Genomic DNA, 13112 nt, shown 5'->3' on the forward strand with positions numbered 1-13112 from the left:
TATTTCATTCCCCACAAAAATATTGATATAGCTTAATTCAGTCAAATGAATATCTTTGTCTTGAATTACCAAAATCATAATTTGGAATTATTTCGAATTGAATCTGATCGTTCGTCATCATCTGATGCAAACGAAGCACATTCATGTGAATTGAATTCTATAATCTCTTATTCTTTCTATTGACGAATGACTTTCAATTTTCATTCAGATAAATAATAACTATCATAATAAATTGTCATAAAATCTAATTTTTATGTTTAATAATTTATAGTTTCAATTTTAGTTAAATCCATATTAGTGAGTTGTTTTTCTCTATCGATTGTTTCTTTAAATATTTTCTTCTTACGTCAACTTTTGAATTTGAATTATATTTTATTATTTTTTTTCTTTGAGTTCTTAATCACTTGACTCTATTTGTAGGTATAGTGTTATGAGATATGTGGTCTTACAATATCTTGGTTTTCTAAACGAGTTATTTATTAAATATTCAAATTACTTACAATAATTTAATAAGACTTGATTAATTTTTTATAATGTTTTTTTAATCGTTTAGTTTATTTGTTTTGTTTTCCAAATTTCTTGATATAATTCCAGGTTCATTATTTGGTCTTTTAAAATTACTTAGTTTAACTTATTTCTTGATTTGATACTCAGTCTATTTTTAAATTTTCTTTGAAGTTTTCTTTATTCTCGACAACTTGAGTTCACGATAAATTTATTACATATCTTTTTTGTTTTTAGTACAAATTTGTAATAGGTTGATTGAGAGTTATTCCTTAAAAATTATAAAAAGAATTTGAGGAAAAAAAATATGTATAACCTTTTAAGAGTAACACAAAAAATAATATGATATTCCAATTGAAAAGGACCACCAACTTATACATGACATACTTTGAAGGCTCACACTTTCCTTCTATATTATGAAAAAGGAGAATAAAATAATAGAAATATAAAATTTTGAAAAAAATATGAAGAAATAGTTTTTTTTAATCCAGATATTGTGAAGAAAGAGGAAGAGAAAAATAAAATGAGTTTAGAAAGAAAGAAATGCTAGAAAAAGAAAAAAAATGAAGTTACTTTTAAATTCCTCTAATAAAATGATTGAGAAAAAATCTTTAAGGGGAGAATTTTAAAATTTTGTTCTCTTTTTTATTCAAATTATGAGTCTAGATTTTTTTTTAAAATCGTCACTCATTTGAATTTTTTTTGTTCTTGCCTATATTATTGAGACATGACAAGAATAATTCGGAGAAAGACAAGAGATAAATAAAGAACCAAGGAAATGGAGATATTTTATATATTAAGTTGTTTACTTTTAAATTTAATAAACATTATATGGACTTTAAAGAACTTTTATCTTTTAAATTTGATAAATATTGATTTGCATCGGAGTTAATTAGTTGTGAAACTTGTTAATAGTCAATTAATTTTGATTGTTGTTTGATATATATTTTGTATAAAGTTATAAATATCAATGTTATTATTAAGCATTTTAAAGATTTTATTGTCAAGCTTTTTATTACAACAAGCATATCATATATTATATGAATATTTATTTTAATTAAATATTTTTTTTTTGGAAAATAGAGTAAAATGAGTTAAGGTATAAAACAAAATAATTAATATAAAAATGAATTTAAATTTTGGAATTATAATATAAGTTCAATTTGACTAAGACATCTTAATCTTAATATTGATAAAAAGGAGGAAAAAACTTTAAACTCATGAATGTTTAAAGAAGATATAAAAGTTAATATACGTGACGAGGAATAATCTTAAGAACTTAAGAAAATTAACAAAACAACAAAGATAAAAACATTCTCTGTGTACAAATTTGACAAGTGTCAGAATTATATTTCAAATGATAAATGTTTCACCTGACAAGTTTTAACACATTGTGGTTCATTTCATTTGTGACATTTTTTTCTTAATTTAAATCAATTTTCTCTATTTACGTTATAAACACAATCATTTTCCATATATATTCCTTTGAATATGAAATCTGGATAACAACGACAATCCGAAATCATCTCTGCCGTTCATTACTTGGTTGATGATTTTATAAATAGAACTAAAATTACTTTAAATAGAAAAATAAAACAAGCACCTAAAGTATATAATCTAATCTAAAATTGAATAAAAGTTATAGATATAAAAAAAAAAAAAAAAAACTCTCTAAAGTTGTGTAAAAAGATAGAGACACGTGTTTTTTTTCTTTTCTCTCATTTATATATGACTAAAGTTTGTGGTTCTTAATTACTTAACCTTTTTTTCTATAAAAAGACGTGAGGCCACTCATCATGGCAAATCAATGAGACAGACATCGTGAATATTGTTACAATATTTTGATTAAAATTTTCAAGAAAACTTTATCTTTCACTACTAGTAGTTTACTAATTTAAAGTATATAATATGTATTACTAAAATAAATTCATTAAATGGTTCTTTACAAAAATTTTTTGTAAAAAACAATTTTCCCTGTGAAAGCAATTATTCTGTACCCTAAAGCCTGATTTAAGTTATCTAAAAAACGTGTAAGTGTTAAAAACAACACATTTTGAGATGGGAAAAAACCTGTCTCAACTAGTGGCCATAACTCCACCAGCCACTGTTTAGGAGCAATAATTTTTCTGGTTTTGACGTCAATTTCTTATGATATTTTCGTTGTCAAGTTTCAATTCTTGTCCAACACAGGTTACAGTCTTTCAACACCTCTTTCTCACCCATCTTCTTCCATAAATATATGCACAGACACAGAATTTCAACCTAACCATTCTCAAAACAACAACCTATACTTTATTTCTTCTGCAAAACATCATATGGAAGACCCCAGTTTCGTTTTCGGAGTCATAGGTAACACACAACAACATAGTACACATTTTCGTTGTTCCTGTGACACTCTCGGTTTATGCCCCCAAAAGGGTGTTTCATCAATGACTTTTCTTTTCTTTGTTTGATGCAGGTAACATCATCTCAATTCTCATGTTTCTTTCTCCTGTGTTAGTTCTCTTAAACCAGAAGAATTCACCTTTTGTTACTTTGATCTTTAGATTATATTTATAGATATTGATTGATATCTGATGTTAAATTTATTGCTAACTGATGCAGACCAACATTTTGGAAAATAACGAAGCACGGATCCACCGAAGATTTCTCAAGCCTTCCATACATTTGCACATTGCTTAACTGTTCTCTCTGGACTTACTATGGAACCATCAAATCTGGAGAGTACCTAGTGGCAACTGTTAATGGTTTTGGCATCTTGGTCGAGACAATCTACATCATTCTTTTTCTCATATATGCACCAAAAGGAATCAGAGTAAGTATATTACGCTGATCGATATATTAACATAAACTTAGAAGTTTCACGTCGACCAGAGATAAGATCAATTCATAATATATAAGTAGGTGTAATTCTTACCTTACATGTCAGTTTTGTGAAATTGTGTTAAGCTTAAAGCTCACTTTTAACATTGTATCAGAGTCTGATTAAAGACTATTTTAACAAATTTTCTTAAACATTCTGTTCTATCCACTAAGAGACTATCCACTAATTTCTTCTCCCACGATATGAATGCAAAAAATGTAGTAAACAAGTTTTTTTCAGACAGAATTAAGTGGTGTTGTGATGCATCAATCTGATTCAATTTCAGGCTAGAACTGCGATTCTGGCTGTGATTTTGGATGTGGTGATCTTTGCAGCAGCAGTAGCTACGACTCTTTTAGCTTTGGAAGGAGATTCTCGTAGTGGTGCAGTTGGTATTATGGGAGCAGGTTTGAACATTGTTATGTATTCTTCACCTCTTTCTGTCATGGTAAGTTTCACCAAATCTAGTTCTGTATCTCTATTTTCTTGAATTTTTTTCATCAAATTTCACACACAGATTCAAACTTACATGTCACTGATTAAGATTCAGTTATACCTATAAGTATAAACCAGTTTCTATATATATAGAAGCTGCAAAAGACAGCAGAAATTGATGCATCAAAAATAGGCAATCTAATGTTGCATGTTTCTGATCGAAGGATTCGATTATTTAAAAGGGTTTCTTTTTTTCTTATGTTCTTGGAGAAACCTCCAAAATGTCCTTGTTCATGATACTGTTTCTCTTTGGTTTTCTTCGTTATGGAATTTGTGTCCCACTGGTCATAGATTTTTTGAACAGCTTCTCCCACTTGCTCAACAATCATGGCTTTTTGCTGAACTAGATCCAGCACGTGATAAATAGCATTGCACCTACTAGTTACACCACTGACAACTACATCATACCACACCCACTTCTTTTCATCCACTTTTCTCTTCTAATTCTCTCTTACCACCATTAAAAGTTTAGGTTATTTCCTTTTAAAAAATCTTAAAATCAATCCTCAAATAAATAAATAAAAAAAATTCATCTATTTTTTCTCCATGTTCAGAAAATGGTTTTTTATTTGAGATTTTTAAAATGGGACATTGATTTCTATTAACATTTTTATTTTAAAAACTATTGATTATTCGTAAAAAAGAAAGACTACTGACATTTTTTAAGTATAACCCTCGATTAAGAAACAAAAAGAAAGTATGGTTGTTAGGTTGAAAAAGTATTCTAAGTATTAAATGATAAGAGAGTACGTGGTTTAAAAATCTTCCTCTATCTTACACAGACTATTTTATGAAATTTGATGTAGGAAATGAACCATTTTTTTTAATTAGTTAGATCATATTCACTTTTGTTTAAATGTGTCAGTTTGGTATCTACTTCTAAAAATGTGTCAATTTAGTTTCAACTTCTAAAAAAGTGTCTTAATCGAGGTTTTTTTGGACAAAAATTATTAAAATTGTTAACTTAATTCATGATTTTTACCACTAAATTTTAATGTAAATATCAATACTTAATTTTGTAAGTTATTCTAAATATCGACATCATTAACGATGTTAATAACTTTTTGCTAAAAAGGACCTAATTGAGACATTTTTTAAAAGTTGAGACTCAATTGATATCTTGTTAAGTGAGTATCAAACTGATACATCTAAATAAAGGTGTGTATCATCCGACTAATTAAACTATTTTTTTTATTAACTACTAGTAGAAGATTAACTATGTGTTATTAACCTACTTTCCGATTCATTTTGCTTTTTAATCAATAACTATCATTCTTTTAACTCTTGTATTCATTTTCAGAAAACAGTAGTCACTACAAAAAGTGTGGAATATATGCCATTCTTGCTTTCATTTTTCTTCTTCCTAAACGGTGGCGTTTGGTTGTTATACGCTGTTCTTGTTCGTGATGTTATCCTCGGGGTAAGTTCAAAATTTCAATCACAAATAAGTTTATTAATCTTTATAATAACTATCTAAAAATCAGTAAATTGTTCAAGAATTTGTTTTTAGAAAATTGAATTAAAAATTTGAAGAATTTGTCCCTTTAAAGTACTAATCACTACTTTGTTATATATATATTGAAACAAAAGGTGCCAAATGGTAGTGGATTTTTACTGGGGGCTATGCAACTGGTGCTATATGCAATATACAGAAATGGTGGAAAAGAAGATTCAGAGAAGAGATTGGAAGAAGGGTTGCAACATGAACCACTAATCTCAGAGACAAATAATGAGTCATATCAGAGGGAACACAGGGCCACCTAGGTTGCTTCAACTTTTATGCACCCTTCATCATTTCACCTCTTTTCTTTCTTTATTTCATCTTTTCAAATTATATATCAAAAAGTAATTCAATGTTCAATTGCTTTGTAAATTAATCCAAATAGAGAGTGTTTCAAACAAAACATGTGAGATAAATGTTATTCTTTTTTTTTTTTTAATCTGTCACAAATATTATATGGACACTGTTATTTTGATATTATTCTTTTTTTATTATTATTTGATATTATTTCTCATAATTATTATTATTTTTTAAATATAAAAGTTAACTTTTATTAAAACTATTTTACTTTTTATATAAATTATTAAATCATCGTTAAATAATGTCAAACGATCCTTTTTCCGTATAGAAAGCAAAAATTTACGTTAATGAATGAGTGATAAATTTTCTGTTTATATATAGTAAGAAAGTTTCTTCAGTTTTATTATTCTTATCTAACATATTTATAAGAAAAATTAAGAATGTCCTTAATTTTTTTTAATGTTTTTTTTCTTCTGTGTGTATTTCTTTATTTGATTTTCGTGTTTTCCAGATTTTTAAATGGAGATACAGTATTTTTTATATATTTATTACAAATATAAATTGGTGGATAACATGCTCTAGTTGATAAAATTGTCAGAAATGGGATAAGATATGAAAGAGTGTACAGATTTGAGCCACGCAATGTCCTTTATTCCATTATCTTTCTTGTAAGTTTAGTTTGTATTTTTTTTTTCCTTATATTATGTGAGAACAGATATATATACTATCAATAAGCTTTTAAAAAAATAAAAGGAAAAATTAAATAAAGTTAAAATTAGTTTATATCTAAATTAAAATAACAATTTGAAACAAATGATTTTTTTTTTCACAAAGTAACATAGTGTTAATTTACAGAAAGTTTATGATGGTAACCAATAGACAACAACTACGAAACTACCACGATTAATGATAACTAAGCTTAAAGTGGATTGTAAAGATAAAAGGATTAACAAAATGTAAGAGAGGAATTTCATGACTAAGTTGTTGAAAAGTTTATAAACCAATAAATGAAAACAACAACAAAGTCATCATTACTTTTTAATTAAGCATCAAAATAAAATTAACAAAAAAAAAAACGTTTTCCCCTTTTTCCTACTTTTATTTGAAATTGGATGATTTTAAACACCAATATCTAATAATCCACACTACTCCATAAGAGTCATCTAAAGTTGTTTAATATCTAATTAGTTGAAACGATTATTTAAAGTTAAATAATATCATTTAACAAAATTTATTCTTAGAGCATATTATATGACATTATATTATAAGCATAGTTGTTTTAGAAAAAAATATTTTTAAATTAGTAAAATTGATGAAAAAATATTTTTAAATTAGTAAAATTGATGAAGATGATGTTTTAAGTAATAAGAGTTTTTCTTTTTGCACAAATTTACAAAATTAACCTAAATACTCCATTAACTTTAACATGTGGCATGATAAGGTTAGACCAACAATAAATATTAGTGTATAAATATTATTTAAGTTTAGGCATTGATTTTAAGAAAAAAAAAACATTTCAAAATGCGACGGTGTTTTTTAAATTATTTTTACAACTATAAATTTTGGTTTTAAAATAATTAAAGCATATACTAGTATAGATTTAAGTTCTTTAAAGAATCAAAGCTTACATGATGACATTTTTTAAAATGTTTGCACAATTATAGATTTCGATTCTAAAAAATTGAAACTTATTCTTTTGTCTAGAGTTAAAGTTTTAGAAAAGTTATTTTTCTGTCATAACAATGTGCTGCTATAAAATATTTGTATCTTCTCTGTACATGAGACATAATTGTTAACATTCTTTACATTTTTTTTAAAAGCATTAGCATTAATATCACGAGTGAAGTACTCAATCAACAATGTTTTTTCTTCTAAATGTACTTTGCAATATTAAGATCTATTTAATAAATTTATTTATTATTTATTAATCAATATTCTATTGTTGTCTCATAAGTTTTAAAAGTCCAAAATCTAAATTATAAACCCTAAACTTAACTAAAATTTTTTAAAATATTAAACAAATTAGTTAAAGGTAATCTATTACTGTGCATCCATTTTTATATCAGCTTTAGTATATGTTAAATTCATTATTATGTTAAATCTTATGATATTATTATAATCAAATATATAAGAAAAAACGTTAGAAACTTGAATGTGAATACGTGATCCTGGTGATTAGAGAAATTATATAAAATGTGTTTGTCATTAGGTTATTGCATTATTATAACAAGTGTGATATTACTTAAAATTTATACCTTTATAGGGGATTAGTGTAACTGTAAACATTATAAGAACACTGCAATTTCATAAAACAGAGTTTTGCAATGTGCTTTGCTGTTTTTAAGTTTCACATGCGAAGATTTTGGGCCAAACAATATAGGCCTTAGGGTTATATGTTTAGAGTGTGGCAGATACTTTCTGCACCTCCATATATTTCTTTTTTTTTTTCAGATCACATAATTTAAGATTATTTTTATTTTTAATTTGTATGATATAAAGTCATTCTTAATTTTTGGTTATACAATTTAATTTTTTTTTTTTTACGTTTTCGATTATACTATTAAAAGAATAATATGGAAAATATTTTTATTTAAAGTGCAGCAAGAAACACATGAAAGTTTTCTATTTAAATATTATTTTTTTTAGGTTTATTAGCTCAGAAATTAATTTCACTTACAATATTGTGAGTAATATTGAATCTACAATTTTTTACATATACTATGAATTATTCTTAGAAGCTAAAAAGTTAATATTATTTATGTAACATTATCGTATTTTCCAATCTCTTCCTTTTTAATCTTTTATGATCTAGTAATGATGTTCTTGTGTAAAGATATTTTAACAATAGTAATAAATAAAATAATAAATTTACAATTATTAATGTCTCATCTTTTTAGATCGTAACATATGTATATAATATATATGCATTGACCTTGAAAGTAAACTCATATCATTTCTAATTTTCTAATTTTAGTTTAATCCTTTTCTAATGTTATTATGGATTTAGATATTCTTTAAAAATGTGAGGTAATTAATCATTGAGGCAAGATATTTTGTATTGAAAGAAGTATTACAACCACTAAGTAGACACCAATTATTCAATTGATATATCATTAATGGGATTGAGTTTCTTTAAATAAAAATTTAAATTTTACATTATGAATAGAAAACATCATTAAAGTAAACAAATACTTAAAAGTTATCAAATGCTTTCAATAAATATTTGTTGAAGATATTACACTTACTAATTCAAATCTAATTATAGAAATTAACTTTTAATATAAAATTGAATTAAACATAAAATATAAAAATTATTTAAAAATATATGAAAATTTTAAACTAAAAGACATTAAAAAGCAACATTAAAAAGTAAGGGGCAATGGAAGATTGAATAGAAAGAAGAAAAGTGTAGGGTACCCCTTTTCACTAAGTGTTTTATAGATTTGAGATGGGAACATCTGAAAGAGAAAAAGCAAAGCCAAAATCAACCAAACTTATTCAACTTTTCTTTGCTTCAATGAAGAAATGGCCCATCATAGCAACAGACAAAAACAATCAACGCTTTCATTAATTTTATGTGGATGACAAATTCTTACATTTTTTAATTTAATTTTATTTAATAGTGATGAAAGTATAAAAAAAATATTAAATATATTTTTTTAACTTTTCTATTATATGAAATTGATATTCATCTCTCAAACTTTAATATAGTTTAATTGTTAAATTAAAAAAATACAAAGAAATAATCCTCCTCCTATAATTATATATTTTTGGGTTAAATATGTTTTCGGTCTCTTAACTTTCAGTGAATTTTGGAATTAGTCTATTTCGAAACTTTGGACCAATTTAGTCCTTATCTTTAGAAATATGTGAATTTAGTTCTTTTAATCAAATTTTGTTAGGTTGATTTGATGTTTCGTACGCATTTCAGTATTGTATTTGAGTTGTTTATACTGTTGACACATTTTTGCTTTAATATTAAGTCAAATATTATTATGAAACATGTTTCAAATGTCAACTAAACTTAACAAAATTTAATTAAAAAACCTAAATTCACGTATTTCGAGAGATGAATGTCTAAATTGGTTAAAAATTTCAAAATGGACTGATTCTAAAATTCACTAAAAATTAAAGAACAAAAACATATTTAATCTCATATATTTTTACTTATTAAATGATGTTTTAGCTTAAATATCAACATTTAATAAATAAAAAAATTATATTTATTTATTATTAAAATTTTGGATAAAAATATATCAATTTAGACATAAATATATTTTAATTTCGCATCTAAATTTAATGACTACGAATATATATAGATTAAACTCTTATCACTATCGCTATATGAAAGATATATTTTATAATTATGATACAATTTTGTTATCTAAAAGCTTATTAGATTAATTATTAGAATTTGATTATGACTTATTTGATCTAATCTTTGTTATGAGATAATTAGTGTTTTGAATTTTAAAAATAAAAAATAATGTTATCTGAAATAGTTTTGTCTACTAATTATTTGTTGTACCAATAATCAAACTTATATCTTTAATTCTGATAAACTTTTGGATTGCTTTTTGAATTAAACTCTAAATCAAATTTGATAGTTCAATAGTTTTTTAAGATATAACTTATTTTAGTTTATGTATATTATTTTAGTTTTATTACTTATGTATGTTTTCTTTTTCAATATAAAGAAGAATATTTGTAGGTAACAGGTATTTCTTAGTCATTATATAATTTTCTTTTATTAATTTTTTTTTATTTTCTTGTGTGTGATAAGTATTATAACATCTAACCAAAAAACAAAGTTCTTTAAGTACATTACACGTGTTGGATAAAACACTTTATAACTATAACTTTTTTAGTTTGAAATTTAATAAATTCATAAAACAATAACTTATATAGTTTGAAAAAATCTTATAGTTTTGAACAAAAATTATAAGTTACGAGAATTAATAAAAAAGATAACAACAAAAAAATATAGGGTTTAGATACGTAAAATTAATACCATTTTTTGACGTATCGATCTCGTAATAGCTTATTCAATTTGATGACAAAAGACACGAGTAACTACTAAAATTTGGGAGTAAAATTAGTTTACATTCCTCAAAATATTTATTAAGATATTGTGTATTATTAATTTTTTAAAGAATAAAGATACAATATTTTTTCCCCGTGTTACCAAAAATATTCTCAAAATATATGATATTAACATTAGTGTTTAAGTATGATTCACAAAAAAATTGCAAATGTATTGTTTTTTTTCGATACTAGCATAACATAGGCGCTATCGCGCCTGTGTGTATGCATTTTTTAAATATGCGTGATATTATATTAGTAAGTGATAATATTATAATGTTATTAAGTTAATATATATATTAAAATTATATTTATTAAAAATAAAGTGAAATGTATCAGATCAGATAAAAGAATAATCATTGATAAATAAAGAAGAAGAGAAAAAGTAGAGACATCTGATTTTATAAAAAGTTTGTAAAAGTAACGGTCAATTTTTAAAAATTTAATAAATTATTATATTTAAAGGGTAAAATCGTTATTTTGAAAAGTATACACAAAAAAAAGATTCTCCTTTATATATTGTTATAGATGTCTCGGCTTTAAATAATTTCAAGTAATTTTAATTTGCTTCTATATTACAATCCTTAAACACAATACTAAAATATTATCCACTCAAAATTTGAACACTTAATTTTATGTTTGGGTTCCAAAGAGAAATTCTTATTCAAAATTATTTTTTAAAATATTATAAAAAAATAAATTTTTTTTGTCAATCTTCTATCATATTTTTTTATGTTTTTTTTCAATCTCTTATTTTTTAGTTCTCTTCCCATATATATTCTTGTACTTACTCCATCTTCTTATGACATAAGTATTCCACATTCCAGCATACCATTGTTTTTAAATTAAAAAAATAAAAAAACTCAATATAAAATTATGATCGATTAAGATCAACCTATTTTTCTTACATTTGGTGGTCTTTATACAAATAATTATTATCCCAAATATTTAGCCAGAACATAATTTAAAAAATAACATTTATAAAAGAATTTAAAAATACTTTATTTATATGTAACCTTATTAAAACTAAAATTAATAAAATACTATTTTTTATTTATTTATCTTATATATTTTTTTTAATAGAGGTAGTTGAAAGGTGGAGTTCACATCTATCAACTTCACATATCGGCAAGAAAAAATAAAAAGGATATCTATGTTGAAGGATTAGGGTGCATTGATTGGTGGGATTTAATAATTATCACTTTATTACATGCAAATTTTTTCCAAATTATAATTATGCCCTTCTTGCATTTGTCTCTTGTTTTTGGATCTACTTTGCCAAATTAATCATTCAACCTTTGTTTTCTCTCCAATGGAAACTGTTGAACAATCACTCATTACTAAATTATTGCAACTAAGATATCATATAATTAATAATTAACTTTGTCTCTCATTTCATTCAACAATACCTCTGTTAAGTGGTCCTTAAAATTATATAAAAACTTTAGAAATTAATTCTCAAGTAAGATGAAAAATACGTGGGTTTTAGTATTTCACATATTTGTATCTACCACTGTCACAGAATATATGTCATATATTTATGATTTTTTTTTTTTACGGTGGGTAACAATTTGACGTGAATATGAGTGACGTAAATTTAAATTAGATAAAATATTCAACGCTAAATTTACGTCAAGCGTAGTAAGATTTAACGTAAATTTTTGTGTTTTTTTTTCTAAAATTTAATCAATTTTAATGTAAACCAAAATCTGAAATACAGGATAAAATATCAATATAATTTACATACAATAATGAATCATAGTGTTAAGAGAACTATAGTAACCCATTCTTTTACGACAACTAAGTTAAATTTTTCTCCCAAAACATTTCAACTTGCCTCCATCTTACTAAAATTCTCAGTTCATGTAACCCACACAGATGCAAAAAAAATTACAAGCTAGGAGAAAATTGTTATTTCCTAATAAGATAAAATAGTTTTAACTTATACGTAGAACGATAAACTTGATGATTCTTTTTAAAATAAAAATATTATAAAAGTCAAATAATCAATGACAATATAAAACGTCATATACTCATGAAGTATATCCACATCATTCTACAATACCTCTCATCAATTATCTTAACATTTATAAGAAATGGAACAACCAAATGAGACGAAATAATACAAATTTTTTTATCAGTTATATGTAACTTCTGTTTCCTGTATTGTTGTGTACGTACGTCAAATTGACTTATTTTTTGTTTAGTCTAAGTTAAAATATATAAACAAAAACAATACTAAGGTCATTAAGTTTGATAATTTTTAAATCACCACCATTAAGTTCATCCAAATTGATCTAATTATTAACCGATTTACATCATGGTAACATTATCTCTATAATCAAACGTTTTTCGTTAAAAAAAAAA

The 13112-nt window shown here is 24.5% G+C and overlaps 1 protein-coding gene across 1 annotated transcript; it reads left to right on the plus strand.

Annotated features, from left to right (window-relative positions):
* The first annotated feature begins 2584 nt into the window (after nucleotides 1-2584).
* On the plus strand, nucleotides 2585-5815 carry LOC114162657 (bidirectional sugar transporter SWEET17). The gene is made up of 6 exons (XM_028046612.1): nucleotides 2585-2853; nucleotides 2963-2999; nucleotides 3109-3319; nucleotides 3654-3815; nucleotides 5163-5282; nucleotides 5453-5815. Exons 1-6 carry the CDS (start codon nucleotides 2820-2822, stop codon nucleotides 5624-5626), a joined length of 738 nt encoding a protein of 245 aa, XP_027902413.1. The 5' UTR covers nucleotides 2585-2819; the 3' UTR covers nucleotides 5627-5815.
* Nucleotides 5816-13112: the final 7297 nt, after the last annotated feature.

This window comes from Vigna unguiculata, chromosome 9, assembly GCF_004118075.2.
Source record: "Vigna unguiculata cultivar IT97K-499-35 chromosome 9, ASM411807v1, whole genome shotgun sequence".
Classification (NCBI taxonomy): domain Eukaryota; kingdom Viridiplantae; phylum Streptophyta; class Magnoliopsida; order Fabales; family Fabaceae; genus Vigna; species Vigna unguiculata.